We start from the raw sequence: 27,155 nt of genomic DNA, 5'->3' as shown, positions 1-27,155 counted from the left end.
AATACCACAGATATATACTATATAACCACGTCCCTGTTGAAATTAGCTTCGATTGTCTGAGGGAAACTTAAATGACATTATTGAGCGAGTGATTCCCCGTTTTTCTTGATTTACCTGTTGTAATGAAAGGATGTTACACGTCCCAGTTAAGCCTTCACACAGTTTAACACACATTATCTGATTATTATTATTATTATTATAATTGTAAAAACAGAAAAAGTTTGTCTTTACTGCTTTTTCCACATCTATACCTTATCAGTCCAGAGCTAAAAGATTTCAATCTGAAACTGTTTCCAGGAGTTTTACCTTTCCTTTTTTTTTGTTTTTTGTTTTACAATTAAAAAAAAAAAACTTCTTTTAAAAAGTTTGCATTATAGCTACAACACTACAGTAGCTGCGGGGAGAAAACACGACTTGACTGTGCTGCGGGAGGACTGAAGCGGAGCCGGAAGTGAGGGGAGGGACTCTCTCACTCAAAGTACAAACTCTTTGTTTACAAAATAAAAGCATCTTGTTGTGTTGAACTTGTGTTTCTATGGCGACATCCGGATTTAAGGCTGTGGAGAAACACTAAAACGCCAACGAAGCGAAAAATAAACAGAGAAAAAGTTACTAAGCTGATGTAAAACTTGCATCAGCAATTTGAGCAGCAAAATGGACTCTTCTGTGGAGAGAAACGACCAGACGGTAAACAAGCAGCTACAAGTTTAATCTGACTTAATACTAAACACCGAGTTAAACACAAAGTTTAACATATGTGTAAAGTTTTTAGTTCATCTAGTTACTTTACACCAACATCAGATGTTAAAACAGTACAAAATATAATAAAAATAAGTTATTAATTGTTTTATTGATATTTTTACATATTTTATTATAATATTGTATTTTAGGCTCAACATTTTTTACTGTTATTGTCTTGTAAAACGTGTATGTGACTATATTTGCAATCAAGCCACAATTTGTATGAATTTATTTCAGTGTAAAATTAAGTTGTATTATTAATACAATATATAATAATAATAATAATAATAATAATAATTATTATTATTATTATTATTATTATTATTATTATTATTATTATTATTATTATAATAGCTAAGTAAGGTATGAATTCTCCAAATAGAACTAATGTGTGTTTTTTCCAGTGAAAGGAACATGTTTGATTGTCAGCCAGTCTAATCCCCCTTCTTTTGTAAGTTGGCATCCCTTAGGAAAACTGACATGTATTGATATTTCATATTAAATCTATGTCAACTGATCATCCACCAGCAGGCAGAGGAGCAGAGTTTGTTCCCCACAGCAGTGTCAGAAGAGGAGCTGACTGAGGCCAAGAGAAAAAGCACCTTCAAGCAGCTATTTGGCTCCAGTAAAATCTTTCTGGCACCAGGAGAGAAACGCCCTCAGAGACCAGACCTGCAGGGGAGCCTCATCATTCAGAGCAAGGCTGCAGAGCAGTGAGCATCATGAAAAGATCACATCTGTGTTACAAATATCAGAAAACCAAATGAGTGATCTTTGCTGAAAGCTGCAACATGAAATCCAGTCGGTGCCTTTTCAGGGTTGAGCAACACTTATATTTTCTCTGCAGTTACATGAATGGAAAAGAGGCGATGGCGAAGTTCCGGTATGAGAAAGCTGTGATCTGCTTCACCAAAGCCATCACTCTGCAGCCTGAACAGGTGCTGCACTAATGACTGTAACTTACAGCATTTGTGCTTCCACAGCTGATGATTGGCAGAGCTAACACATCACAATTTTGATTTAGATTTTTCTAAATTCATTTTTATTTTGAACAGATGAGGTGTTTATGAGAGAGGTAGCAATGTAATGAAAAGCTTTGTCTCTAAATTCCCTAAATAACCCTGATTATAATGATAATGAACAAACTACCATATTAATCTATTTGAGCAAAAATCAAAAAAGCACTTGTGGTACAGTTGTACTACCCAACTGGTGATGTCAGTCTTTTGTGTGTTTACTGGTATTTTGCCAGTGTCTGCTGGTTTTAAAAGGCTCCAGTAGGTTTTTGTGTCTCAGTGGTGTGATACCCTCTGCGTTGTGTGTTTCAGACTCAGCTGTATGTGAGTCAGGCCGAGGCCTACCTGCAGCTGTGTGACTTCCAGTCTGCAGCTGCCTGTTATAAGAAAGCCTGGCTCCTGGAGCCCGGAGCCTTCAGAGACCGCCTGGCCTTCATCTACTATCTCCAGGTTAGAGTCTCTGTTGTGGCTGAGCTTTATTATTACTGGTACCTGTACACTTCAATGTTCAGAGCAACTTAGAATAAAAACACAACAGAAGAAGAGGAAAATCAGAGGTGGTTAAAACTTTTAAATGTTTCTGTGATTCTAAAACAGCAGCTGTGATATGAAGCTGATCATACAGGCTCAAATTATCATTCACTGTGGATCCTGCTGTTCATGAAAGTCTCAGGTAAATTCCTAAATGTAAAAAGTTAATGATGATATTTCTATTTTCCGGTTGTCCTCAGGGTCAGTGCTTGTTTGACCGATGTCTTTTCCTTGAGGCTCTGGAGGCCTTCAGCAAAGCTGCTGAGGTGAAGCCCGGCTGCAGGGCCTACGCAGTCAGAGGGTAAGATCTAGACCAGTGGTTCCCAACCTTCTCCAACTCAGGACCCTCTTCAGAATCCCAAAAATATTGGCAGCCCACATCCGACCCCATGACAATATGGAGGACTAATAATGCCCTCTCACCAACCTTCTCACGATACCTTTGCAGCCCACCAGGGGGCCCCAGGCCACAGGTTGAGAACCACTGATCTAGATAAAAGTTGTGCATTTCTGCTCAGGTTTACTAACTAACACCTGAAAACACCTAAAATGATTCTACTTTCCACAGTCTGCAGATATATTGATATATAATATCAGATATACGCTACATACATAAACATATGTTATAAGATATTTGAACACAGATACATGGAGGTGAATTACAGCAGATATCTGACACTGGTCAGTCTGTGTGCAGAGGGGTCAAACATGTCATCAGTCACCAGTGCTCAAGATTTCATATGTGATATTTAAATCTGCAGTTTGTTTTTTTATGGTTCTCATTCTAGTTTTGTTTCTGATCCACATACATTGCTCATTCATGTGTTTTGTGCCTTCATCCCAGCCTGGCCTGTCTGACAGCTGCAGGTCACCTCACCAACTGTCTGCAGCTGGTCAACGACTGGATGGCGTCAGACGGTCCCACCTCTGACCTTTATATCCTCAGAGCCCGACTGCACAAGCAGCTCCAGCAGGTTACAGCTGCAGGGACTTCTCACTTAGTTCAAATACCTGTAACCAGCAGCACACACACTTTACACCCCAGAATCAAACAGTAAAACAGGACGAGAATGAGTGTTTGGGATCAGGACGTGAGACAATCTTTACTTTCTCCTGCTGGAAAAAAACTGCACAAACACAAAACATTTTTCATGTCAAGATTGAAATAATTTACACAGTTCACATTATTTTCACAGCTGAAAAACAAAGATGTTGTAGTGACAAAAACAGAAGGAAAGTTCATCTACATATTTAAAATGAGTTGGTACAGACTGGGTTAAAGGACACTCATACTGTTTCCTATAGAATCTTAAATATACGGCACCTGCTGTAAACACACAATCAATCATGTCTGTTATTAAAGTATAATTTTCTCTCCAGATGTCACAATGTTACAGAGACGTGAAGTCGGCGCTGGCGTTGAACCCGACGTGTCCCGTGGCCGGAGCTCTGCTGCAGCAGCTGCAGCGAACCAGTGAACAGGCCAGACAGAAGGCTGAGGGCCGAGCTGTGAGCGGCCGGCTGCCTGAAGCCCTCTGCATGATCAACATCGCCCTGGAGAACTGCCCGCAGGACGCACACCTCTACCTGTTCAGGTGAGTCCGATATGAGATACTCCACCTGCAAGGCTTTCCTGCACTGTCTCGATATCTGACTGCAAAGAGCTGCAGCTGATGAAGCTTATTCATCAATAATTACTCTGTTGATTACTTGATTGATTCATTATATAACGTTTAAACTTCTTACTTCGTCTGAACTCAGGACAAAAAGACCCAAAGTACAAGAATCAATCAAAATTTACCAAGATCACCCAAATGAAAAATGTTCCTGTATTATTTACGATTATTATAATTCTGATAGCGTATTCTATCACACTCTGCTCCATCAGAGGAATTCTCTACCGTCGTCTGAAAGACTTCACAGCCGCCATCGAGGATCTGGTCCTGGCTATGGAGCTGAGCGAGGGGGAGCCGGAGGAGGAGGAGAAGGGGGAGGGGGTCATCATAGGTCAGACGGAGGCGGCCAGAGACGAGGACGAGCGTGACTCTTTTGAAAAGCGGGTGGAGTTTCAGCTGGTTCTCACCTACAATGATTTTGCTGTTCAGTGCTTCAGTAGAGGCCAGTTCGCAGAAGCCACGCTGCTCCTCAACAAGGCCATCGAGGAGGAGAAGGATCAGCCAGGCCTGTACCTGAACCGAGGAGGTGAGGCGATGAACGCCGGGTCTGTGTGTGTGGCTCAGTCACCATTGTGTTTCCTCATTCGGTGACAGATAGTGACTTAAAAGACACTTACTTAAATTAATGTCTTTGAATTTGGAGGCAGTGAAACTGTCAACAAGACAAACATGTTCAGTGTGAAGAGATTCTCAAACACATGACTGGATATAATGAATTATTCATTCAATTCATTTTAGATTTATTGTGTGTGTGTGTGTGTGTGTGTGTGTGTGTCAGACTGTTTCTTTAAGCAGAGTGAGTGGTGTTACGCTCTGGCTGACTACCAGCAGGCTGAAGAGATGATGAGGCCTGATGACCCTGCTGTCCGGCTGCGCCTCGCTGTCCTCCACAACACACTGGGCTCTCTCTGCTTCCAGAGTGGGTCAGAACCACACAAACACACACAAACACACATAAACATGCAACTTAACACCCACACAAACTCATCCACGCAGAGAAAACTAGAGAGAAAGGTAATTTAATCTTGTGTCGGAGCTAAATTTGTGTGTGCGTGCGTGTGTGTGTGTTCCTGCAGGCGTTTCCGGGAGGCAGCTGACATGTTTTCGCGGGCCGTCCACTACAACCCCACAGTTGCTCAGTACTACGAGAACAGATCGAAGGCCTGCAGAAAGCTCCTGAACATGGAGGCAGCCAGACAGGACTTCATCTGCGTGCTGATCCTAGATCCCACCAACCAGGAGGTCAGAGCCTCCTTACACAGTTTTGTGAGAGGATAAGCTTTGTGTAACCTTTTCATTCAATTAGATTCACTTCATTTCAACTCCTACGTGTCATTTTGATACGATCAGTGAATTCAACTCAATGACATCAAGATATATAGTATTAATCCGGAGGGGAAAGCTCATGTAGTGCATTCAGTTCATGAGGAACAGTGTATGTGTGCAACTCAGATGTCATGTTTTATCTCAGATGAACTTCTCTTTGCATTAATGCAACTCTTTGTCAGTTTGTGAGTTTGTCAGATAGACTGTGTATAAAAATAGATGAAGACTCTGGGACTGAAAAGTGAAGCCAATGCTGAAGAGCCTTAAATCTGAATTCTATCCAATGACCATCAGGGGGCGACTCCACGGTTGCAAAAATAAGTCGGATTGTATTGAAGTCTATGGGAAAATGTCTCTATTTCTCACTTGATTTACACATTAGGGTGGGGGCTACCTTGTGATTGGCTGACAGATTGTATGCGACCCACCAGACAATCATAATAGAGTCCAGAGCAGGTCAGATCCACCATCTCATCCAAATATGGTTTCTCCTGGTTTCAGAAAACCAAATTACAAAACAGCAGTTCACAAACCAATGGGTGGCGTCACTGTGAGATGCCACTTGGTTTGTCATTAGTATTTCCGAGACTCGTAGGAGTAAATAGTTGTAAAATGTGTGTGTTTATGTGTCTGTCTGTGCAGCTGCCTCCTATGCTCATGAATCTGTTCCCTGGCTGCAGCGTCTCTGACGTTTTGTCCAGTCCAGGGGGACGAGCAGTCAGAGCTCAGCTGATGGACACCATCCAGGCCTACACCTCCTTCCCCGAACAACAGAGGTCAACAACACAACAGACACACCGACTTCACACTGACTGTGGACAGATGTGCTGCAGCTTAACATGTTATGAGCTAAAACAAAATTGTGCAAACAGTTTGCTGCTGGTGACAACTGAGCAGCTAAATGGAGGAAACTTATTTACCCTCTATAAAGACACTGATATTATGTAAATTAGACATGAATAAACTGAAGAGTGCTTAGACAAGTGTGTCTTGTGTTCGCAGACTGAGTGAGAAGCTCCAGCAGATGACTCTGACCAATGAGAGCGCAGCCAGCCAATCAGAAGACCCGTCTGAAGCAGGAGAGGAGCTGGAGTTGTGTGTAAAGCAACAGGAGATGCAGATCCTGGTGAAGAGCCTCCTGCAGGTACTGATGGGAAAATCATAAATGATCATCACAGCTGTCAGGCTACAGCTGCTCATACCTCTGTCCCTTTTTTTTTTTTAGATCAAATTACATCAAGTTGTCTCTGAAAGTGTAAATATGCAACTCATATATTTCAGAACCACAGATCAGAAGCAGCTCCGTCTGTGCACCATGCTGGGCCACTACTCGCCACACACCACCCACCACCACCACCATCCACCCAGTGCAACAGGACCAGTCCGCCTTTAGACGTGAAGGGAAGACGTGAAGGTCGAACTGCAACAGAATGTGTGAGGAGTTTGAAGAACACCTCTCAGAAGTGATGGTGGAACTTCGCTGGGTTTATTATAAATGTAAATGCCTTTCTGCAACAGTTTGGTATCATCCTTTTATTAGGTTGATGCTATGCTCTGTAGTCCAGTAGATGGCAGCAGAGACACAGTTTTAGTGTGATGGCTTTTTTGAAGATGCTCCACTGCTGCTCGACTGGTAACATCTTATTTTATGTCATGAAATCTAAATGTTCGGCTACAGATTTTCATCTATATTATGCAGCTGGTCTGGTTTCCTCAGTTCTTTGTACCAACCAAATGAATGATTGTGCTTTGGTGAAAACCTGTGTCGAACAACCTGAAACTCTTTTCATACTGGAGTCCGAGATAAACCAGGGGAACTTCAGCCCTGTGCAGAAGGTTGGTTAATCACTGCTAAACATCACGATCACACAGGAAAACCAAATTAGTTTCAGTTTTTCTTTATCACAGTTTTACTGAAGCTCTCTCTTGGATTTCTCCCCTTTGTGCTTTCTCTCCTTGTCGTTATCTCTTCGTGTTTTTCTCTGTCTTTATGTCAGTGTCTTCTTCTCTTGAGTAGCAAAATAATATGTTCATAAAAATTGATAAAATTTTATCAAAAATGTGTTCTCTGAAGCCGAGTAGTGTCTGACCAGAGGGCGGTAAAGCTCCTGTGGTTGTGTTATGAGAAAGGTTGACCCTTCAGATCCACCACAGACTGAACCTGTGGGGCTGCACCAGTCTAAAATGGTATTGTATAAGATGGCATTGTAACTGATTGATGAGGTGCAACAGGTTGTCTATTAGAGCTGTCTTATCCAGCTCAAACACAAAGCATCTGAGGATCCAAACCACCTTGCTTGTATGGAACGAGAGACACCATAAATTATACAAATGGATATAACACGCTCAGTTTTCTTCTCTTCCCAAAGGAACTTCATGATGTTACAGTCAGTTGTACAAAAGTAGTAGTTGTGTGGAGTGCGTCACACACCTGAACAACCCGTGTTAAACTGGCTTGGGTCTTAGATCCTCTGTTCCGGAAACGTTACAAAGGTTAACGGATGCAGCACCTCGACCAATTCTGCCACTAGAAAGGTGTGTGAGTGGGGAGATCGGGGTTTATGTGTAGTTAGATGATAAGCACTTGGTTTAAAGCTGAGTCCCTGAAGATATATTGATAATGTAGATATATATTGATCGTATACTGTGATAAATCTCAGCAGACAGACCTCTCAGAAGCTGCTGTCTACTGCTGTGGCCTGCCTGGCAATAAACCAACAAAGAGTTGTGGTTTAAAGCTCAGAAAAGGAAAAGGAAGTGAACCTTGAGTTCCATCCATCTATTTTCCTTCTCTTATCTGGGGTTGGGTCACAGTGGCATCGAGCTAACCAGGGTATTCCAGATGTCCCTCTCTCTTTCCATACTCCTCCTGGCGTTCCCAGGCCGGATGGGATATGTAATCCCTCTAGCAAGTTCTGGGTCTACCCCTCTCCCAGTTTAGGAGGCATCCTAATCAGATGCCCAGACCACCTCAACTGGCTCCTTTCAACATGAAGGAGCAGCGACTCTACTGTCAGTTTGCTCCAGGTGTCCGAGCTCCGCACAGACTGGATCAACAGTCTGCTGGTCCTAGAGACATGGACCTTGAGTTAAGATTATGAAACTACTCTTTTTAAATCCAAGAGTAAACCTCTAAGCTCAGTTGACAAAGACAGACTGGTTATTCAATGATGGTGACACTGTCCTGATATAATGTGGTTAATCCCCTTAAAAGAACTGAAATCTAATAAAGTATTTTATCTGGCTTTATGTCTGTAACTAGCATTAAACACAGAAATCTAACAGAACATCTTTTCTTTATTTAAAAAGAAAGAATAATATTTGATATGGTTTGTCTCCACTGACCTCCAAACTCATCTTCACAGCCGTGTTCAGCAGAAGTTTGGTGTCGCTGGTGATCAGCACCATCAGTGGAGATGTGATGTGGTGCTCTCTGACCTCGCGGCATGAACAACAGCTGTGGCAACAGCTGACGCACAGGGGAAAGGACCTGTGGCACACGGGGGCTGCCGTCTCACCATAGAAAGTGTCTGCACCACATATCCGAGAGCACAAACATACCAAACATACCAGTCTGTCGCAGTCACTTCTCGCCATGGACTTTGGTGCTTAATTGACTCAAATGAAAATCGATACAGCTTATTTTTTCTTTACCTTTTCTGAACGGGCTGCCACATGTGGAACACTGGAGAACGTGTTCTTTTCTGGTCCAGACGTCATATTTTTTTATTTGTTCAGATGTATTTTTCTTTATTATATTTCGATACCCACTGAAATTCCACGCCGCCGTGGAATGTGGGTGCAGACGACCACGGAGGACTGTCAATCAGCTCTTATTGTTTTGACACTATCGATGTCTGCTGAGCAGTGCGACTGCCCAATACAACAAGGGTTCAGGCGGTGTGTGTGTGTGTATTCTATGTTTTTGTTCTTATGAGGACCACATGTTCCTGAGAGTAGGTCCTCACACCAGCTCTGTTAAAGTTAATGCTTGAATTTAGGGTCAAGATTGAGATTCATTTGGTGTTAGATTAAGTGTACTATAAAGGCCACGGGTTACAGACAGGAGAAAGTCTTCACGAGTCTAGTAATCCAGTCCTGAATGTGTGTGGGCTCCGGCCCCTCAGCTGAGTGGTGCGGGATAGACAGTGGTCGTAAAGGAGCTGAAAAGTGTTTCACACTTGTGCAATAAAAGGCTCGAGTTACCGTCCTGTCAGGGCCGAGAGGTGCAGCCAGCCGGGAGGTGCCGGTGGCCCAGCCAGCCAGGTTTCTGAGTCCAGACAAAAACACCTCTCTCTGGGCACGGGAGCTGGCGGCTTGGCCCCAGCTCAAAACATTCCCTGGTGGAGGGGAGGTTCATTCACGTTTTGGCCGGAGACTGTTTTGTCTAAGATACGCGGAATATGTTTATAGTCTTTGGGTAGTGTTCGGGGCAGGTGACGTGCGTGGACGCACAACCCCGTGTCCTCCTGAAGTGAAAGAGGAATGGGATATGTGGGTTTGGAATTGGATTAGTGTAGCTAGACTGGAGTGGGCCTTGAAGTATGTGCCAGTCAGGGTTTTTGTCAATGGTCGGGTTCTGCAAAGTACATATCCACATCCCGTACATATACACACACTGTCCCTGAAGAGCAGTTACAAACAAGGCCACAACATTTTATTTCATTTGTAAAACATTACAAAATTATTAAAAAGCAACACACACTGTGAATATACAATATGCTGTACTGCAATAAATAACAATATATTAATAAAAGAGACATTACACAGTCTGAACAATGCACATCAGGGACAGAAATCGTAGCCAAAGCTGCTGGGTCAGTGAACCACCTGTTGATCCAGAAACACATCAAGACGCTTCAGTCGGGTTACAGACTGATGTCTGGGCCGCTGCTCCAACGTCTGATGCTCCACATGACACATTTGGCACCTCAAGGTCGTATTAAAAACGGTTAAAATGTGCTTTACAGTCTTGTAATTCTCATAAACGAATTCAGCCGCGTGGTTCCTTTCCCTGAGAGAGGAGGGAGGGAGGGAGGGAGGGGGTGGACAGACAGAGGCGAGCAGACGAAGGGTCTCCCCTGAGGAACATTTCTAAAGACAATTTATATATTTTGGAGAGATAAACCATCTGCCTGTTTGTTCTTCTCATAAATTTTCCAGTCAGTTTTACTGGCTTGTCTCAGCCACCGTCTCCCTGTCCGTGCTGTGTGTGTTCTCCTTTCGGAGCACGCTGCCTGTCCTCAGCTTCAGACAGCTGTGTTCTTATCGGGTCTTTGAGGGCACCGGAGGCCCGGTCCGCCTTCTGTTCTTAACCCCTTAATTTTAAGAACCACATCAGGGTTCTCGTGTCTCTTCACCTGCTGGCTGCAGCGGCTGGTGGATTCCTCCAGCCGCTGCTGACCTTAAATATTCTACCAGCCAAGAAATGATGTTTTGGAGTAGAAAGGAACATCCACATGATGGTTGGTTTCCTGCTGAAGTAGATTAACTTACCAGCCACGTACGAGTTTATCAGCGTTTGGCTGACAGTTATTTGGTGATTTTCCCATTTCCCGCTCGTAGCCAACCGCTATCTGTGCCTGTTCTCCGGGATCAAGTCCTCCTGCTTTAGACTGACTGACTGATGATTTATTGGGGTTCACTTCCAGCCGTTCATCTCTTTGAGCTTGCTGATGCTAGTCCCTTTGATAGGCGTGGAGGGTGGGGGGTTGTAAAGAGGCAGGGTGGGGGTGCTGCAGCCTCGTGTCCACGGCTTCTCGGTGGGGACTGTCCACACGGTCCGAGAAGACTTCTTCTTTGGCTTGTCAGTCTTCTCTTTAGAGGTACCAGGGGACATACTCTGGAGAGAGAACAGGATTAGTGCTTTATTACAGGTTCAGCTTACCCCCTTCAGTAATTGAACCTTTTATCTCGTCTATGCAGCCCACTCCTCTAAATCTATCCTGCCCTCACGTAAGACTTGTCCACCTGCTACTCCAGCCTCACTGAATTGTTTAGAGTGAATAAACCCAACATACGCAGCAGCAGAGGGTGAAGCAGCTGAGTTTCGCAGCGTTCTGTCCCGTCCCTGCATAGCGGTTCTTCTTTGGCAGCAGCAGGACGAAGGACACAGCCAGAGACAGATGGTAGAAGCTGTGGACATAGGCGTAGTCCCACTCCTGCAGCAAAGAGGACAGATCACATCCTATTCATGATGATGATTTCATTTATTCATGTGAATTAAAAACAAGGAAAAGTGAGAATGTGATGAAATAATCTCACTGCTGAGCTATGATCTTTGCATTTTATTAGGATATTTGTTAGGATCAGTTTTAATTTTGATTAAAAATCACCTCAAAGTAGAAACGCAGCATCAGAGCGAGAGCGCCGAAGCAGCAGCCTGGACCGACCTGCTGCGTGTACACCGCCTTCTCCGGGTACACCGCCCTCAGCTGCTTCATCTTCTGCAGCTAAGAGAGTGAGACAAGGGTGATTGATTGATTTGATGGAAAGAGGACAGAGAGGGGGCAAAGGAAGAAGAGGGAGAGAGGAGAAAAGGAGGAAGGAAGAGGGACGAAAAAAGAGCAAAAGATGTTGAAAAAGAAGAGGACGAAAGAAGAGGTTGTTAAAGGTGGAGGTCAGGAAGAAGAAGATGGATAAAGGAGATGGAGGAGATGGAGTACAGGATGGTGCAGAGGACATATACTCAAGTTTACATCACACCCACGACCTGTCATGGCTGCCACTCACCCATTTGACAGTGATGATGAAGACAGCTGATCCGATGGGTCCGGAGTAGATCCCGTAGCCCCAGCGATCCTGGTAGATCCTCACTGCGATGCTCAGCACTCCGAACATGGTGATACTGGAGCGCTGGGGTTCATCGAAGTCGCCCAGAGCTGCAACAAGGAGACACATGGAGAGGAACAGTGTGTAAGGAATTCATAGGGCTGGATACAACAGGTGGTCTCATCCTTACATGTGATGTTTAGCCATTTTACACTTTGAACTCCTTCTTACAAAGAGGGCAGAGCCGTCAGCTGTCGGTGCCTTCATGGCCTCCGTAGCACGTGGTTTAAAGCCCAAAACCTCAAGGGCTTAAATGGGAGAGCAGCATGTGTGTTAATGTGTGTGTGTGCGGCCGTATGAGAGAATAACAGCGAGCACAACTGAGCAGAACTCAAAGACACAACACATGTTATCAACAACTGTTGGAGGCGGAGCTGCTTGTTTTCAACTTTGTACTTGGGAAGTGCATCTGTTGAGTGATAACTAGTAGAATTTATTTTATTACTCAAGCATTTCTTGCTTGAATTTACACAAATAAAAACACAACAGCTATAAAATAAACCTATGAAAAAAATACACTGTGGAATGAAGACAAGTGGAAATCCGACAGAGTGAGCATGCTCAGATCTTAGTGTCTTTCTCAAGCTGATGCAATGATTATGGACACTGAGACACACAGAAACACCACCACTAACCACAAACTAGTCCAATCACAAAACACATGATTGTGCTGCTGTATGAGGAGTGTGGGACTGTACGATAAGCTAAGACTCACCTATGAGAGTGACCCACATGGACAGAGCCGTGCCGTAAACACTGAAGTACTCCAGGATGTCGTACCTCATGAAACACAGGATGGAGAGGCCTGGGCCATCACAGGCGTGGTAGATCTACAGGAGGACACACACGTTCACGTCAGACACACTCACAGTTTCTGAGATGTTAAAACACTGAATCTGAGAGAAAACAAATGAGTGGTATTCAATAAAACTCATCGTAGTTTATTAGTGAAATTGAGATTAACAATTTATTTCATTAAAACAAAGATGTACTGTAGATAACTTTACAATATCTAGTTGTAAGTTGATAAAATACCTGGAATTATGTAACTTCTATCAAATATTTATTTTCTATTTTTTATCATATATTTTATCTGCTCTCTCTTTCTTTATCAGCAAAGTAATAATGCACAAAAAAATTCAGAAATACAGCTAACGAGTCGTCTAATACATTATCTGGCAAACTGAGGCTCTGTTCTTTGGCTCTTAGAAATGAGAATATTTATAGTGAATGAAGGATTTGAATTTGATTAATAGATCTTACAATGATAAAATGTTGCTTTCGTCCAACCCTGTTACTGAGAGAAAGTATAAAGTCTTTACAACCTTCACGATACTAATATTGATTAAATACCATCTGAACAGCAAATAGAAAACATAAAAACTTCAGATGAGCGGTTTAAAAAAAGCCATCAGCTGACTGCAGCTCCACTCGCCAAGATCTCACTTAAAGCACCACAATCACAGAGACTCGTCGGCACTCTCTCACCGCAGTGAAGAACATGGTGAAGAAGTAGACCATGGCCTCCATGTGGAAGCCCCTCTTGGTGGCCACGCTGGCTGCAGGCAGGAACACCACGCTGCTGACCGTAGGAAGCAGCATCTTTGCAATAAACGCTCCCATGGTGGAGGGTCAGCACCTCAGACGCAGCTCAAACAGAAAGAGTGAAGTCTTGAAGAGGAAGTGTCCTGCAGGCGTCAGAAGCTCCTCAGACCGTTGGAAAGAGACTCAGTGATCTGATGAAGCATCAAAGCAAGTGGAATTGATGAAGCTGTGACACAGTTAAGTCCTCAGGTCCCTTATTCCCCACTGGATGTGACTAGTGAGTGTATTAGTGAGTGGAACACATACACACTCCCACGCAGCATGGACACACCCAGCTGTCCAGTTTGGCCCTTTAAAGTTTAAATGTCCCCCCAGGCTGGCAGCTCCACAGAGGCCTGTATGTGCAGTGTCATCGCTGGGCAGCTGTTTGCATACCACTGCGACACTGGGGGGGGGGTCAGGCCATGGGATAGCATGCCTTATTGTATCATAGCTTATCTACGGACTACTTCTAGTCTGGTATGAACGTTAAATGCTAAATAATTCTCTGTGAGCGTTTTATGTTTGCAGCAATGGACAGAAGTTTTTCCACAGACTTTGTGGGTCAAGAAGATATTTGAGTTGGATCGAGCAGAATTTCAGAACCTTTCTGAAGCTCTCTTTATGCGTGCATTAAGAGAACTGGATACTATGTACTGAGATGGTTGTAGCGACTTCAGGAAACAGAGAGGCTGAGGTCGGGCCTGGTTTGCTAAGACATCCTACCTATAGATTTGCTGCCAATTCAAAATATTAACTTATTATAATGTGCACAACATTATAATCAGAATAACCACAGGGGATAAAAAGAAAGTGGTGCTCAAAAATAAATAAATACAGTGAACCGCTCACCCTCTCTCCACCTACAACACACAGATGAACAGGTGCTTATATCAACCCACATACGTCATTGTGCAAAATACCCCATAATCCAGAGATGTAGTTGCACATTTCAAACTATGACCTATATATGATGAAATCTGGACTGGACATGCTCCGAACACAGCAACAAATCTCCAGATATGTGATGGATTCTGGGGTTTTGGCCCAGTGTGTGTGACCCAACCCTTAATAATCACTGTTTAAGTAAAAAGTAAGAATGTGGAGGTCAGGATTTACTCTGCATCTCAACAATTAACCAACAAAAAGAGCCTAAAATACACCATAACCACACAATAGTTACCATGCTGTAAAGTAGGGTTAATTAATAAAATGTCCCTTTAAATATTGAAGGGTTTTGGTGAATCATCCATGATCTCTGAGCACTCTCTGATCTGCGCCTGACCTCTGAGCTGGAGCTTCAACCCAGAAATGATTAAACATATCAGATAAGTGATCTTAGTTTTTACCGAGTCATCATGGCAGACTGGCCAGAAACGCTTCTTCAGAGAAATCAGGCACTGAATAAATGCACAGTTGTTGAGTCCAGCTTTCTACAGTTTGTAGTTTTTATTTGTCAGTTCCTGTGGAGAGCAGATTTCATTGCTCTTCTCTGTGGCTGCTCTCTCTGTGAATTAGTCTGTTCAGACGTGGGTATTTCTTCACAGAAATATTACATCTGGTGGCAGCTGTTGGCACTGAGTCTCATCCACTCCAACCAATAAAACCATATGCCACTCAATTAACTTAAAACAAACAATAAGATTTTTTTTTTTTTTGTGCAAATGAGATGTTAACCCACGTCTCGAGTCTCACTCCAAGTCAACAGATGGAATCTCGTGGAGGACTTTAAAACAGCTGCTGTCATGGGTTTCTGTTTGTTGTGGCGTCGAGCCCAACCTGCTGAGCTGCTCCCATTAAAGTAAAGACATTCACCCAGCACTGGTTAGGGTGGTAAATACTTGTGGAAAATGCCCCTCTCTGCTGCTCTGGCTCTGAGGAGAAATTCTTCAAATCTGTTTTTCTGGAGATTTCACTGCCATCATCTCATCATGAGTCAGATACCAAAAAATGAAATTCAGTTTCTTTTCTACTCACAGCTGCTCTCAGATCAGACTGTACTGGGTTCTGACCTAATAAAGGTCATTTTCATTCATTCATAATATAATTAATGTAGTTCTGGCCCCAAATAACCAACCAGCCTGACCAGAACAACCAACAACCCTCTGACTCAAAGGAGTGTCTCCTGAAATAGTGAGCCTATGGTGGCAGGCGTACCAGACCCTGGTTGCCATGGTTGCAGTAATAAACATGCGGACTGTACTGAGAGCGGCGCACCTACCTTCTTCGCCATGGTTACTGTAATAACGGTCATGGCTTGGTTAGGTTTAGGAAAAGATGGTGATTTGGGTTAAAATAAGTACTTCCTCAACATTAGACGATCTTTGTTGTCATGGTTACAATAATAACAACGTGCTTAACTTTGTGGAACGGTCATGGATAATAGAAATAATATGAACTGCAACTTTCACTCAATAAAGGTCATCGCCATTTGTTGATAATATCTTAAATGCAGTTCTGCCCTCATTCATAAGTCTTTGCACTCACTAGTCCACACAGACAGCACCTCAGCCCCATTTCTACACTATGATAAAGTATTTATATCACATTACCCACTAACTTGTGCAACAACTAAGATTAAGAAAGTTTGAAAATATAAAACCAATCTCATGAAAAACAAAATGTAAGAAGGGAAAGGAAAATCCTCCCACATCCCACTTATCCAGCACATCTCATGTCCCAGACATTGCTGCATCATTGTTCATTTTATAAAGGCCTAATGTATAAAGGTAGATGTCCATGTCCTTTTTGATTATAAAGCAGGTCTAGGTTCTATATTAAAATGAAAGTATCAAAGCCTCAGTGAACAGAGAAATGCACACAGCCTGTATTCAGAAACTGAGCCTTAAAACCAGACGTCAGGATTTTTGGTAACTTTATGATGTCACAACAAAACAGTCACTGCCCTCAGCCGCGCCCCAAGTCCAGTCCAACTGGACCCTCCTTTCCAACCTTGCAAAATGTGGTTTCTCTCAGTGTTTACTTGAAATCTGCTATATTTTTATTCGATCACTCAGAAAACAGTCAGCCAATCAGAAGAGAGGCTCTGACCCCGGGGCAGTCTGAGTAGACCTGAGGCCTCCAAAATGTGAAGCAGCCACACTGACAGCGGTGAGGTGGAGCAGCAGGTAGCTCAGGAGCTGGGGTTGAAAAGAGAGAGAGAGAGCAGGTCGCACTCTTCGTCTGCTTCAGGAAAACAAATATTTCTTCTGTGATGATAATGATGACTCACTATGTGATTGGACAGGGATCGCTTTCTCGGGTGTCAGACATGTTGACATGAGGCCCATGGTAATAATAACCAGGACCCAGCCCAGGAGCATGAACACATGAGGACCTTGAACACAGCAATAAAACTAAGCGGGAAAAGTATGTTTTTGTGTGAATTTAGGAGTTGAAACAGTTGTTCAAAATCATACGTTCTTTATAAATAGTGGTCATGTGCCATGTAAGGCTGATTTCTGTGTGCCTCCTCTTGGTGAAGCCATATTTGACTCTGAACCGTGCTGTTGTTCCCATGAGCGCCTGCATGAATGTCTTGAATGATCCCATGATGGTGGTGAGGCAGCAGTTGCCCTCCTCTGCTCTCCTCTCAGCTGTTACACCTGCTTAGGGGCTTGAGGCAGTGACACAAAGGGTGCAGTATCGCTGAGGGGCTTCACCCCACGCCTCAGATTCTCAGAGCGTCTCAGTAACCCGAGCCGACGGGGCTGAGGCTGGAAACAAATTCTCAGACCTGGTGGTTCTGGAAAAGCTGCCATGGCCTAACCACGCCCTCTGCCGGGAACTCCTCTGCAAATGTAAACCCTTCTGTTGTGTTCAGGGCATGTCTGCAATCTCTGCTTTCCCATCTAAAGCTGATACGCAAAGAAGATCTAGTTTATGGAGTTTTGAAGTGTGCACACATAAAAGCACTTAGCTCAGCACAGTGAAATATGTGCCATTCTCTTAGCTGCACTGTGGTTGCAGGTCACTCTCAGTGACCTTTGCACCACCCAGCAGGGGGGGTGGGGGGCTGGGTTGCCACTCTCTGTGAGAAGAATGTGCATGTGTCTCACCCACCTGTGGCTGAAAAGTAATTTGCTGCAGTGAGGTAAACTGATGCAGTAGCGCGAGTCTTCATTAGTACCACTGTTATTGGCAGGAGGAGTCAGATGACCTTACATGACCCCACCGAAAGCTCCTGCTCACCCTCCAGAACCTGGTGGTCAGGAGGTCAAAAGGTCAGTGCCTGGGTGTACTCGGGAATGTACCATGTGAGAGTGGGAGGGATGGGTGAGGGCGACAGGCCCTGATATTCTCCGGACAGCAGCGTGATAACGGCTGCACATGAACTTGTGTTTGTACAATTCTGGGTGTGTGTTCACACACGTCGACTGCTTCAACAGTCAAAACGTACAGTGTGTGCTGACCCTTGTGGGCGTGGCGTGAACAGGTGATGAAATTTACATCACGCATACTTGTGATGCACGGATCAGGAATATTACGCATCATGAGATGACAACATATTACAGTGAAGTAGCCTGGTTTTAAATCAACATAAACGTGTATTCAAAGAAAAAAACAATTTGTTCCTGATGAAAAATGAAGCATAATGTGATTAATATTCTCCTCATACATTAGATATTATTTCACCCACCTGTAACCCCTACACTTGTAATCAGGAGGTTTAATTTTATGACCCAGGAGATATAACTGTGATCCGCACATCACTAAAGCACACACTGATGTAGAAAACTTGAGCTACAACCTGACTAACGCTGGAGTTTAAGGCCCCAGGTATATTCGTCCCAAGACGTGTTGTCTGACCACATCGTAAATCAAAAGTGTTTATTGTTGTTTCGATCTTCTTCACTCCAAAGGTGGAGTGAAGTTGGCCATCACAGAGAGGAGGGTGAAACAATATTGTTTAAATATGGGCTTTCAGATTGTTTCAGTTATAGGAATAGTTGTGTGATGAATGAAAAAAAGAGAGCTAGAGAGAGAAATTCAAACTCCCCTCTGCACAGCTGACCAATCCCGATGTCAGAAAAGTGTTAATGTTTGTGTGTTTGTTCATTTTGGCAGTGACTCTGTGCTTCATACCAAATGTTTATGAATTAAAAGTAAAGAGTGAATCTGCAGCATCTCAGCCAGCAGGGATCACTGAGAGAACTTGAATTTTTTTTAAAAAAGCACTTGTCAAGTGCAGATTTTAGACTCACTACTGGACTAAATGTCCTTGTTAATCTGGATTTTTTTGGCAGTGAAATGCGAGGACCCTCAGTTCTTCTCGTCCAGGAGGGTTTGTGGCCCGTGGTGACTTTCACCTCGGGACCCCTCAGTCTAAACACGGCGGGTTAGTGTGGGAATGAGGAGCAGACTTCCTGGACGCATCTGAAAAAACACTGGGCTTCGTTTTGATTCAGTAATAAATAGTTGTGACCTCTGACCCCTGGACCTTTTTCACAAATAATTGGAGGGCAGTGCCTGTATTTCAGCCGGCCAGTCACTCCAGTGAGTGGAACGCTTCAAGTCCTGATGATTTAACCTTGTCAATCAGATATTTTCCTGTCATTCTGTTTTGACTTAAATTCCAATGACCTCCAATTTCTGCTTTAATCATATAAAACATCTTAATAAGCAGGAAATGATATATTTCCTACAGTTTCCTTTACAGAGATGTTCGGCTGTTCTTCTCTGTCATCAAACTTTAATTAAAGACTGAGCCTTGTTTTTCTGTGGAAGCTGCCATTTAAAGGACAGTTTCAAACACTCAGACCAAAAACAGCTGTCCACAGCAGTTCATTACTGAGATATAATGTTTAAGATACAGTTAAATTCAACAACTGCATCGACAGAGCTCAGGAAACCAAGTCATAGCTCACAAGCTGTGTCCCAATTCAGGGGCCGCATTCTGCAGGGGACGTGGTCTACGAAGGTATGGCCCTTTGTAGCTGCCTTCGTGGAGGATTTTTGTACTGCATCCCCAGCTGTGCCTGCCTTTGCTGTTGCGTTGCAAAGCGCGGCTTCTGTCGCAGCCTTGTCAACATGTAGCATTTTTTCCCCCCAAAAAACTTGAGGGTTTAAGGTTCTTTGTTTAGATGGTTATACTGTTGAACTGAGCTGAAACACAACACTGACATTTAAAAGTGTGATCCTTGGGCTCTCTGTCGGTGTTATTTGCTTCTTGGGGTAGGCTGGGACTCCAAGGAGCCTCTGAGGACTGTGGCCCCTGAACTGGGACACAGCTAGAGTGTGTTGTTGAAGGCTTCATATAACAAAGTAATGGTGCCTTCATCAACAGCAATATTTCTAGGTTTTTCTTGAAGGGATACCGATGGTATTATACAGGAGGAAAAGTTAACATTATACTTGGCTTCAGTTAAATACCACTACAATTAAACAGTCAGACAGAACAAAGTAAAACTGACAAGGACTGGCAGACAATAAAAATGTCCTGAAACTGTTACTGCGTGATGAATTGTGTCTGATGTGTCTGAAGCGTCTGCATTGATATTCAGTCACATTCAGCGGTGATTCAACCTGGCTCCGGTTCACAGTGTCCTCCACTGTAAATGCTATTGAGGAGCTCCCAGTTTCCCAGGAAAATTTCTGAGCTGTACAGGAACTGATGCGTTTCATCTTTCCAACAGACAAAAAAAAAAAAAAATGCAGTGGTTGTTTAGACCAGTGGTCCCCAACCTGTTGGCCGGGGCCCACTGGTGGGCCGTGAAGGTATTGCAAGTGGGCCAACAATTCATTTACAAAAATTTAAATTTTGGTGAATTAGGTGTGATTATATATATATAAAAAATAATAAATCATGTTTTTAATTATTTTAAAACTAAAGGATCATTAACAACATTGAAAATACCTTTGTTGTCATATTAAGGCCTGTCACTGTGATAAGCCAATGACAGGAACTTTTATGTTGGGAAAAACTGGAGTCTCAAAATGGATAGCTGGTTAGCAACATGTAGAGGTAATTGACAAGTTAATAAGAAAAAATGACCTTCCCCTGTTTTCAGTTCAATCCCGAATGTTCAATCGTTAAAATTAAACTAAAAAGTGCTCTGAGAATGTATTATTGTATTACTATAACAATACTCTGCATTGTTATGGTGTCAGATGTGGGCCACCAACATTTTCCACAAGATTTTCAAGTGGGCCATGAGTCGGAAAAGGTTGGGAACCAGTGATTTAGAAAGTGAACAGTGAGTGGTTTGTGAGTATAAAATGTCAATTCATGTCCTAATATCCAGAGCAACACACCACAACAGGGATCAGTTTTCACCAAAATGATAAACTTAACAAGTCTTGCAGAATATTACAATTTCTACATTACACAAAGGCCATTTGAAGACTTAACCATTGCAGAAATACTGATGTGGTTTAACTAACTAAAATGATGATTTTTTTCTTCTTCTGTTTCTGTTCCGATAAAGAGTAAATGCTCTTAAAAACAACACAGCGTAGCGTCTTGTGTCATTTGAATCACGCCGGTTGGTGCAGTGACCAACACAGACAGAAGTAGTCGAGGTACGGAAGCCTGGATGTCCTGATCGGAGGGAGGAAATGTGATGAAACTGCTGCTTTTCTTGAGAGCTGATGTTTGTCAGTGCTGGGAAATAGGACAGTGGTGGGTGTGTGTTGTAGTGTTTCAGCCTGTGATGATGTGTGTTTTTATGTGTGCTCTTACACAGAAAACAATGAGTTTTGGTGATTTTATGCAGTTGGTGTTTGTCCTTAACTAATGTCATTAACTCTACTGCTCCATACTCAGCTTAACCTCCTGGTTTCTTCTATTTTTTCATTTATCTATCTATTTATCTAAGTGTTTTTTGGGGAAAAAGTGTCTTTTGTTTCACACATTTTGGAGAGGGCTAAAATGGGCAACTTTTTTTTCCCTATCCATTTTTTCTTCTTTCTGCGGTTTTGTTTATAACTCCTTTAATTGCTCTTTTGTCTGCGTAAGCCAACCCTAATGACTCCAGACTTTGTTTGGCATCGTGCACATGGGCACACACAAAAACACACCCATGGGAGTGTTGTAAGCCCTCGTGCAACACATTATTTTCTCCATAGCTTGTTTTTTTTTCCTTTTTTTATCATGTGGAGGGTGGTGGGCTTTAATTGGTGTTGGTGTTGGTGGGTGGGGCTTATTCTTCTGGCCTGGCAGCCCACCCTGAACTCTGTCTATCAGCCTATAAATCTGGCAATGGAGCAGAGTGGCGGCTAATGTAGCCAGCAGACACACCAGGAGCAGACATAGAAGAAAGGGGAGAAATGGATGATGAGGAATAAGAGGGAAGTTAGAAAAAGACATGGACAATGGACATGGATACATGTGTCATTTGCAATGAAACTCCAAGACCTGGACTAGTAAACGCACCAGCAACCACAAGAATAACTTAACTGTGATGCAATTTAGAATTACTGATTAACAACAAAATATACAGATGTGTTGCACTTCAAGCTGATGAAGTTCAGCTGAACAGAACGAAATGAGAGATCAAGAGAGAGAAGAGACAAGAGCGTCACGGAGAGAACAAGTGCAAAGCTGCAGAGGGACAGCTGTAGAAACAGAGAGAAGTGAAGAAAGGAGTGTGACCGAAAGAGGAGTGCAAGAAACATACGGAGAGGAAGAGAGGGAGGGGTGAGAAATAACAGCAGAAGAAGAGAGAGAGAAAAACATAAGAGAGGGAGAGGAGAAATGGTAATAAAGCGGGGGGGGGGGGGGGGCAGACAGATGAGGAAAAAGAGGGGAAGACGACATGGTGGGCAGACACGGTGGTCCTCAGACGTCTGCTCGTCCTCCTCTCATCATTTAATCTTCTCTCCTCTTCTCTTTCCACCGTCTGAATCGCTGTCCTCCCATCTGTTTCTGGCATCCTCCGTGTTTCCCAGTGTGTTTCAGAGAGGGAGGAATCCCAGCTCACCATCACTTAAAGGAGTAGTTCACCAGAAGACAACGGAGCAAGACTTTATCTTCTTATCGTATCATTAAACACACTGCTGAAGTCATTATTTACACAAAACACAGATTAGTTAATGCAGCTCCATGTCCACTTATTTCACACTTGGACGAGTTCAATTTGAGTTTCCAATCTACTTGTGAACTTTTGTTGGATAAAGAACCAGTTCTGAGCTCTGACTATTTCACTGTCATCATGAAACAAGCCTTTAGATTCTGCCCAATAGGTCCTGAAAGTGAAGTCAATGTACTGCATGTGCTGCTGATAACATGGTGGGGCTGGAGCGAGTGCTCCAAAGAGTTAAGCATCATATAATTTAACCACAGCGAAATGTAACTGCACAAAATAATGAGATGCAGGGAGGGATGACTCAGCACTCCATGCAGCAGGTTTACGATGAGAGCGTTTTGACTTCCCCTTCTGTGGTCATCACTGAAGTCTGGCTGGTTAATCAGTGAGCGCATATTATCGGCTCGCAGCTTACATTAGTTTATGGTAGATAAATAGCACCTGGCTCCATGTAGGCTTGTAAGTAACAATAAATAGCAGCACAGAAATGCCAAAGAAAAAATAAACATAAAATATTTGATCATTTATGACAAGTAACTGTGTGGGCCCAGAATGGCAAACAAGGTTAGCGACTAGCTGGTGAAACCGAAAGCGGTGGAGACCAAACCAGGACCAACAAATTATTTCAACACTTATCAGGTGGACACACATGTGATTTCAACAGATAAGAATCTGTTGGATAAATAAACCATGCACATAAAGGAGCTATTTTTTTTTTTTTTTTAGCTATTTGCTAAGTTTTGCTATTGCTACATTGTGTTAGCGTAAGCCACTCTCTGCCGCGACTATAAATATATATTTGTCTATAAAATTGTTATAAGTACACCTCTGCATAACATTGTATCCTTATTGACATTAAAGAAAACAAAAAAAGAAAGAAATATAGATCAACTTATAACAAAGAATAACTTTATTAAAATTGTTTTTTAGTCTGTAACAGAAAAGATTTAAAGTGCATCAATTTGCCTGAAATTCAAAAAAAATTAAATCCTTATTTAAACTATAAACATTTTTTGAGTGACGCCTTAATTTATTTGGCTTCATGCTGTCCGCTGCCAACATTTTAAGACACAGTAAACACGCCGGCCTTTCCTCGTCTCCCACCGTAGTCCCAGTGAAGCCAAGCGCTACATACGCTTCGTCGTGTTTCCTCGTCTTAGCTTTCTGGTGACTTGTCGCATTATCTCCGTCTCTCTCTGCCTTTCTTTTCATCCCTGTTAAATATTTTCCCATGGTGTCTCTTGAGTGTTTGTTCACTGCACTTCATATCTCCTGCTCTGTGCTGTGTGTGCATGTCTGCGCAAAAAACCCCGACACAACAGAGCTGATACTCCCTGTGCACACTCTGACGATGAGAGCGCCACTGCCACCTACTGTAGTGGATGTGCAATTACACTTTATTCAAGCACAGCAAAAAAAGCATGTTCCCCGGGGTCACACGTGCCCCACCGGCATCTTCCCCACTATTTGAGAAGGACTGGCGTAAGCATTAACAGATGTTTACTTAGCAGTTCAAGAAATGTTGTGAGTTCTGCATCAAACGTCATGACTCTGCTCACCAACAGCTGTCTCTAGCAGTGGAAAGCGACACTTGTGATTTGCATCTATTTCTATCACTTGTTCTCCTGTACTGAAGTTAGCATGCTAATAGCCTAGCCTCGGCCCATAGAGAGTCACTGTAGCAAACTGAGGAAGTATCGCTGCTCGGAGAACGTATTGAAACTTCTTGTCTTGTAAATGCAACAATTATTGAAATTCATGCCAAGGCTGGTAAGTAAACAGCTATTAATGCGAGGGCTAACGCTATGTAGCAATAGCAAAACTTACAAGTAGCTTCTTTAAACCATAATAATTTCATGGGAGGGTAATATGTGTGAATTTTTAAATGTCTCTGTGAACTGGCACCATTTGGTCCTGTTCACATCTGTCATTTCTTTACTTACCAAAACTTACAAATAGCTCCTTTAAGCCATAACAACTTCTAGAGAAGGTAAAACCAGCTTCTTGTGGAGTTGTGTGGTTTAAAAAAAAATTGTGGAGTTTTATGAATCACAAAAATCATCATGTCAGTTTGTAATTTTTAAATGACTTTCTGAACTGTCCCCATTTGCTCCTGTTTACCTCAGCCTGACAAGCTGTGAGTTCAGTGGGATATCTGTGTCCTCAGGTTCGGCACACTGAGCTCATGTTCATGTGTCCAATTGACTAGGTGGTGCAGGATCAGAAGGGAGCTGGCTACGTTCTCTCAGGGTAAGTTATATCTGCCCATAGATCTAAATTATGTAAGTACGGTTTTTATCCAGCTGCTGTAGAAGCTACTTGTTGAAATTGCCTTCAGAGAGCTGTTTCTGGCATAATAGAGGAAAATAGAGGAAGAAGGAAAATTCTCTTACCCCTACTCCTACTGCTAAAATGACTCTTGAAATGACTTCTTTTTGTGATTTCTTTTTGCCATCATCAGAGTTTATCTGTTGAAGGACAAAAACACAATTTCCTTTTCCTTCATTTTCACAATTTGATAAGTGACACATCTCACGCCTCTAAAACATTATCAACGACACATCGTCGCTGACCTTCACTACTGGCCTGGTCTTATTTTAAAACAGCTTGTCAGTATCTATTTTGGCCAAAACTGAGAAATTATCGGCTTACAAAAACCCATATCAGTGCAACCTGAGAAAAAGCGAGAAAGTTTCTTCCGGAAACCGATGTTCCAGCTCCATATGGAGGCAGAGGACCCTAGGGAGGAGAGCACTGTGGGAAATAAGCAATTCCCCTCTGTCTCCAATCTGTCTGTCTGTCTATGTCCATTCGTTTGTCTGTCTCAGAGTAAAACAGATTAATGTGCACAGATAATAGGAAGGTAAAAAGTTAGAGTACATGAGGCTTTAGCATAAACTTGTACAACTTTTATCTTATGTCCATGAGAGCTTCAGTAGACTTGAGATGCTAATAAACCAGTCTGATCTGGAGAAGAAAAAACCAGTCAGAGAGCAGGCTGCCAGGGTTGCTCCTGGTTTTTGTTTTTTTCTGACTCCTCTGATCCTCCCACCTTCTCTGTCTGCTGCCACTCTGCTGCTCCTGCTGGCTGGAGAGGAGGAGGAGGAGGAGGAAGAGGGATGCAGGGAGAGTACACCTTACCTCCCTCCCTCCCTCTCTTCCTCTCTTTCTTCCTCCCTCTCTCTGTCTCTCCCTCTTCACTCCACAGCGACAGCAGCACTACTCACCAACACACCACAACACACCACTGCTGTCACTGGCACGCTGACACACATACATACACATTCACACACTCACACACACAAACACACACACACTCACACACACACATACACACACACACACACACACACTGAGTGGCATCCTCAACACAGACCGAGACGCCCTTGGACTGCTGCAGGCGAGGTGAGTGGGTAAATATTTGAAACCTCCTCTGAGTGTGTGTGTGTGGGTGTGTGTGTGTGTGTGTGTGTGTGCTATCTTTGAAAGAGATTGTGTTATTAGAGTTTGTGTAAGTTTGTTAAGTTTGTTTGCTTCACTGTGTATTTTGTGAGTCAGTGTGTGTATATGTTCATGTGTGTGTGTGTGTGTGTGTGTGTGTGTGTGTGTGTGTGTGTGTGTGTGTGTGTCCGTGTTGGCTGTTTGCATGTCTGCATGTGCTGGTGTGGTTTGCATCTGCTCTCTCTCTCTCTCTCTCTCTCTCCCTCCCTCTGTGTGTGTGTGTGTGTGTGTGTGTGTGCATGTATTTACGAGGTACACCAGAGCCAATGAGACTTGTGTTTTGCACCAGACCAAAACAAATCCACAAAATAATGCTGACTCTCTTTCAGAAGTGTGTGTTTTAGTGCAGGCGTGTGTGTGTGTGTGTGTGTGTGTGTGTGTGTGTGTGTGTGTGTGTGTGTGTGTGTGTGCCTGGAGAGGCCAGAGTCTGTCTGGAAACTTGTCAGCTGTTGGGAGATGTGTGTGTGTGTGTGTGTGTGTGTGTGTGTGTGTGTGTGTGTGTGTGTGTGTGTGTGTGTGTGTGTGAGAGAGAGAGAGGGTATGTGTGTGTGTGTGTGTGTAAACTGGTGAGGTAGAGGCTAGCATTCGTGCCAGTGCTACTTGTCAAACTGTGGATTCTGGTTTTTGTGGCTCTGAACTGCTGCAGAGTTACAGGATAAAACCTCCACGTCCACTGTCAAGTTTCTCTGTCAGAACCAACTCCACTTACTCTTTACGGAGTCAAAAGTACCATCTACTTGCCCAAAATGACTCCTGGTGCTAACACCAAGCATAGTTTGTGTCAGTATTAAAGTGAAGAGCCAGGAGTTTGTATGACAGGCTCAGGTATCAAATATCACAGCTCATTTTCCTCCATCTGATGATGTCACTTTAATATTTTCTCATTAAGTCATGTCGATACTGATTTAATGATTCACAGGTAA

At 43.2% G+C, this 27,155-nt stretch overlaps 3 protein-coding genes across 5 annotated transcripts in view; 2 read left to right on the top strand and 1 right to left on the bottom strand.

The window, feature by feature from the left end:
* The first annotated feature begins 92 nt into the window (after positions 1-92).
* On the top strand, positions 93-7,352 carry LOC139624618 (tetratricopeptide repeat protein 16). Of its 3 annotated transcripts, none has more exons than XM_071483886.1 (13): positions 93-687; positions 1,273-1,454; positions 1,589-1,679; positions 2,070-2,207; positions 2,489-2,589; positions 3,133-3,262; positions 3,669-3,883; positions 4,177-4,490; positions 4,743-4,887; positions 5,041-5,206; positions 5,933-6,066; positions 6,293-6,434; positions 6,572-7,352. In XM_071483886.1, exons 1-13 carry the CDS (start codon positions 655-657, stop codon positions 6,755-6,757), a joined length of 1,977 nt encoding a protein of 658 aa, XP_071339987.1. In that variant the 5' UTR covers positions 93-654; the 3' UTR covers positions 6,758-7,352. The 3 variants fall into 3 exon arrangements, with proteins under 3 accessions (XP_071339987.1, XP_071339986.1, XP_071339988.1); XM_071483885.1 differs by having other exon boundaries at positions 1,270-1,454; XM_071483887.1 differs by lacking the exons at positions 6,293-6,434; positions 6,572-7,352 and having other exon boundaries at positions 1,270-1,454; positions 5,971-6,066.
* A 2,568-nt stretch (positions 7,353-9,920) lies between these two features.
* mymk (myomaker, myoblast fusion factor) lies at positions 9,921-14,534 on the bottom strand. Its single transcript, XM_071483892.1, has 6 exons — positions 13,610-14,534; positions 12,837-12,951; positions 12,023-12,171; positions 11,626-11,742; positions 11,311-11,451; positions 9,921-11,132 (listed from the first exon to the last, which is right to left on the bottom strand). Exons 1-6 carry the CDS (start codon positions 13,742-13,744, stop codon positions 10,932-10,934), a joined length of 858 nt encoding a protein of 285 aa, XP_071339993.1. The 5' UTR covers positions 13,745-14,534; the 3' UTR covers positions 9,921-10,931.
* A 4,294-nt stretch (positions 14,535-18,828) lies between these two features.
* adamtsl2 (ADAMTS-like 2) overlaps positions 18,829-27,155 on the top strand; it is a 37,033-nt gene continuing 28,706 nt past the window's right edge. Inside the window, exons 1-2 of the mRNA XM_071483880.1 lie at positions 18,829-24,981; positions 25,940-26,136. The gene's annotated coding sequence lies outside the window, so the exon portion shown is untranslated. The remainder of the gene's footprint in view (positions 24,982-25,939; positions 26,137-27,155) is intronic.

Source organism: Trachinotus anak, unplaced genomic scaffold (assembly GCF_046630095.1).
Source record: "Trachinotus anak isolate AG129_WGS33_773 ecotype Australia unplaced genomic scaffold, CSIRO_AGI_Tana_v1 ptg000008l, whole genome shotgun sequence".
In the NCBI taxonomy this organism is placed as follows: Eukaryota; Metazoa; Chordata; class Actinopteri; order Carangiformes; family Carangidae; genus Trachinotus; species Trachinotus anak.
The sequence above is the reverse complement of the archived record's forward strand: the minus strand, read 5'-3'. Positions and strand labels throughout refer to the sequence as shown.